The following is a 4,028-nucleotide window of genomic DNA, read 5'->3' as shown; positions in this document are numbered from 1 at the left end:
ACATAACTAGCTGGTGATAATCAGTCCAATAATGCCAATCACACATCTTTACACAACTTTGAAGTTCAAGGCTCTAACTGTACATAGATTTTACTTTCTCCTAAAAATTCAATAAAAAATTCTTATCTAAAACCTAGAGGATTTGAGCATGTCAGGATATGGCTCTTATCATAAATTTACCTTCGTAAAGTCCGAGGAGTCGACATGTTAAGGTTAATGCACTGGTACAGAAACTGTGTCGCACAGATTAATAAGACAGATAATGGGTCCAGATGTAAGTAGTTTATCTCAACATTCAGAACACTACTTTATGAGCATTGATAAACCCAATCCAAGCTATTAGCATTGCACAATCCATACACATCTGTTACTTACACAGTTTAGAATTTATTCAAAGATTGTTCACTCTTTAAAAAATACATACAAAGAGAAATAAATTTTTGTCATATTATATATGTAATAAGTGTATTAGTTTTTTTAATGCCTGATAAGCTTACTATATGTTTTGATTAGTTGATAAAATGCACACTAGAATTTTATTGTAATTTATTTTTTTAGTGGGTTTAATACATATCTACTACTAATACTATTTATCATTCATCTGAACATGTCCATATTTTATTCTAGTAAAACATAAAAAAAAACTTCAACTAAAAGAAGTGGCTTATCCCAAATGGTAACAATACCCCCCCCCCCCCCAACTGGATCACCTATTAAGTTAAAAAACAAAACCACTGGTGACTAAACAATAACTTAACTAGGGCTTAATGATGTTCACCTCTAACATTAAACAAACTTATAAGATTAGACTAAGCATTTGGTACTGTAACCCATCTTCTGTTTTCTATTTAAAAAATAATTTATAATTTAAAATTAATTACAATCCAGTTCTCAAGACCATTTAGAATTAATTTTGTCTACAGTCTATAAAAAACTGAAAATTAGTTGGATAAAATATATAACTATAAAAAGAAATTTACAAACTGACATTGCGATGTACATTTATAATATAGGAATCTATTTAAACAAACATAATGTGAAACTAGCTATTAATTGTATGGTAATTCAAAATGTGATACTAGCTATTTATTGTATCGTAATTCAAAATGCTTGGATATTATAACACTATACCAACATGGATGGTTAAATAAGAAATTGATCCATTGAATACACAATGCAAATGATAATTATGTCTTCAGTAATCCACACTAATTTAAAATCTACCACTAGAATATTGATTAAAATATGTCTATAGTCTTATATTACAGTATTAACTAATAATACACTCAAGGCACAAGTGGGTTCACAACACAAATGAAAGCTAATCTCCATTAATCAGCTACCATTAGCATAGAGTTTCAACACACTGGTATGGTATTGGGCTACACTAATCAACACCAAATGAAAGCCGATCAGAAATTCTAATACACCAGTGTAACATCTTGTCACCACTAATATAGACCAATAAAACTGGATTGGATTATAGATAAGAACACATCAGGAGATAGTTTACTGTACACACGCTCAAAAACTGCAGCTAATTTAAATTAAATATAATATGTATTAATTCACTTTGATAAAATAAAATAATGATTCCTACACGCAATTTTAAAATAACTACTACACAGCTTTATTGAGAAGAGAAAATTTGTGTTCTAAGTTCAATAACTCTTGAGTACAAATTCTAAGTTCAATAACTCTTGAGTACAAACAAGGGTCACGTTCTATTTATAGCTATGACATCAGAGGTTAGGTAAACCTTTGGGCTCTACCCTTGGGCAGGTAAGGGAAATCTGATCCTGATAACTACAGGGCTTTATACTTGGCTAGGTACAACACAGTTTTAACAATGCACACAGGTGTGGGCCAATACAAAGAAGATAGTTCAACACAAAAAACAATGATGATTATACATGATACAACATACAAAGCAATCTCTAAAAAAAGAAACAAATCTAACTCAATGGTGGATAAAGCTTATAACATTATGTGTATTCAATGCAGTGCTTGTTTCAATGTGTTTCTAAATAGAAACAAACCAATCATGCTAATCAACAGTAGATTAGGCATTAAGCAGCATTATAGTGTAGTCCTTTTAAAATAGTTAAAAACAAAAACTTGTTCCAGAACAAAACAAATATAAAACCTTTATACTAACAAGCTTTTAAATGTACTGAAAATTAAAATATAAAGCAATCATGCTTTCTCTAATAAAAGCTTTAATTTCAGAATGAATTTCGTTTTATTTTTTTTTTTATTTTCAGTGCATTTAACAGTTTATTATTATACAAGTTTATGTATTTGTTATATTTTCTACTTGTTAGTCATTCCTTTATAAAAAGTTGACACAATATAGGCTGTGACTAAAAAAATATATGCGTTAAGACACGACTAGAAGTTTAAAAGCTCTAAAAGACAGTTATTTGCCCCTATTTGAGTCGTGGGTGGAATTCAGACAAGAAATCAACCAACCAAGACAGGCAGTTCACTGTTTACCGAGTACTCGCTAGAGAACTGTTATTGAATTTTCAAATTAAAATTTAATGATTAACTGACCATCTAATTAGAGAGAAAAAAGTTGGTATTTAGAAAGTTTGATTGAAAAAGCTGCATTAGAAGTAGTGAAAATTGAGTTACAAGATTTGCCACAAATCCACAAAAAAACAAACAGACGTTCCAAACAAGTTTAAAATCTTGTAAAATGCAGCAAAGTCCCAGCTGAAAGAATTTAACACAGCACTATAATAAAGAATCATGAAAGCACTTTAATAAAGAACTATAAAGATCATATCACAGAAGTGAGTTAAAATATTTCAGGACAAGATAGACTATGTCACATCTGTAACCAATTTCCACCAAGTATAATATTGGCAACAACCACACACCCAAGAATCAATAAATGAACAGCTGTGTCAATTTAAACTCAAGTTCAGTTTGACTGAAGTTTGTTGTGAAGAAATCTGAACATTTCTTCATAACTCCTCATCAGGATAAGGTATGTTGTACTGTACGTCTTTACAAAAGTTGGTGAAGTGGAAGTACCTTTGCAAATGAAGCTATTGGTATGTTTATTTACAGAGGTTGGTGATATGGGGGTTAGTGTTGTATCTTTAAAACAGCTCATAACTACTGCAATATCAACCCATCTGTACAGTAAGTTTCATATTGATTTTCAAGCAAGTTTCATTCACAAAATTAACAAACTCAACACTTACTTCAGGTTTGATAAAGGTTATTTTTGCCTACAAAATATCTCAATATTACAAACCTCCTTTGATGATAATCAATTAAACGGCTCAATAGACCACTTTCTCAAATGCTAAAGAATATTTCTCATTTTGCCTCTGAGGTCTTTTGTATGAGATCATTTGACATGTCTACATTTATGCACAAACACATACATTTAGGCACTATAATTAAGGTTTCTATGCATACTCCACAAAAAAGATACAGACCCCAGTACAATGTTTATCAAGCAACAAGACTTGTTATAGCTCTTTATCAATCTAGTTATAGCTCCCAGGCCCGAAACTGTCGCTACGATGAGACCTCGAACTACCTAGTGGGTGTGTGAAGTATAGTCAACTGGCTAGTTTAATACTTGAACAAACTTAAGTTTTCTCCAGACATGCATTTAGAAAAAATAATCTCCACCCCTCTATACATATGAAGCACTGCCTGTAGTCACCTCCCATCCCCACTCTTAATAATCAGACTGAACACAGTGATTCAACTGAGTTGGATATAATGCTTAATGAAATTGATTATTGGAATCCAATAATGTTCACATGGAAATGTAAACAGCCAATGTAATCCACTTCAACAACAACTGCGAGGGACCATCAGGTTCTGAAAACTGCTTACTTTTCTATGTTCAAAATTCTTTTTTAAACTAATTAATGTAGTGAAAAATAAAAATCAATTAATTGTATCTATAAGTTGTATAAAAATGACTTAAATGTTTTGGACTATGCATTATTGTAAGTGTTCATCACGTATACAGTAACAGTTTTCAAGTAGTGTTTAAA

At 31.0% G+C, this 4,028-nt stretch overlaps 1 protein-coding gene across 3 annotated transcripts in view; it reads right to left on the bottom strand.

Annotated features, from left to right (window-relative positions):
• The window catches only part of LOC131932847 (choline-phosphate cytidylyltransferase B), a 12,823-nt gene extending 11,367 nt beyond the window's left edge, over window positions 1–1,456 (bottom strand). Inside the window, exons 1-2 of one of the 3 annotated variants that reach the window (XM_059289757.1) lie at window positions 1,344–1,456; window positions 181–407 (exon numbers count right to left, since the gene is read on the bottom strand). In XM_059289757.1, coding sequence (XP_059145740.1) covers window positions 181–206 — 26 coding nt within the window. In that variant the 5' untranslated portion in view covers window positions 207–407; window positions 1,344–1,456. The remainder of the gene's footprint in view (window positions 1–180; window positions 408–1,343) is intronic. The other 2 variants (XM_059289759.1, XM_059289758.1) reach the window with 2 other exon arrangements.
• Window positions 1,457–4,028: the final 2,572 nt, after the last annotated feature.

This window comes from Physella acuta, unplaced genomic scaffold (assembly GCF_028476545.2).
Source record: "Physella acuta isolate Inbredline_101_S28 unplaced genomic scaffold, ASM2847654v3 ptg002293l, whole genome shotgun sequence".
In the NCBI taxonomy this organism is placed as follows: domain Eukaryota; kingdom Metazoa; phylum Mollusca; class Gastropoda; family Physidae; genus Physella; species Physella acuta.
Note: the sequence above shows the minus strand (reverse complement) of the source record. Positions and strands in the feature narration are given on the sequence as shown.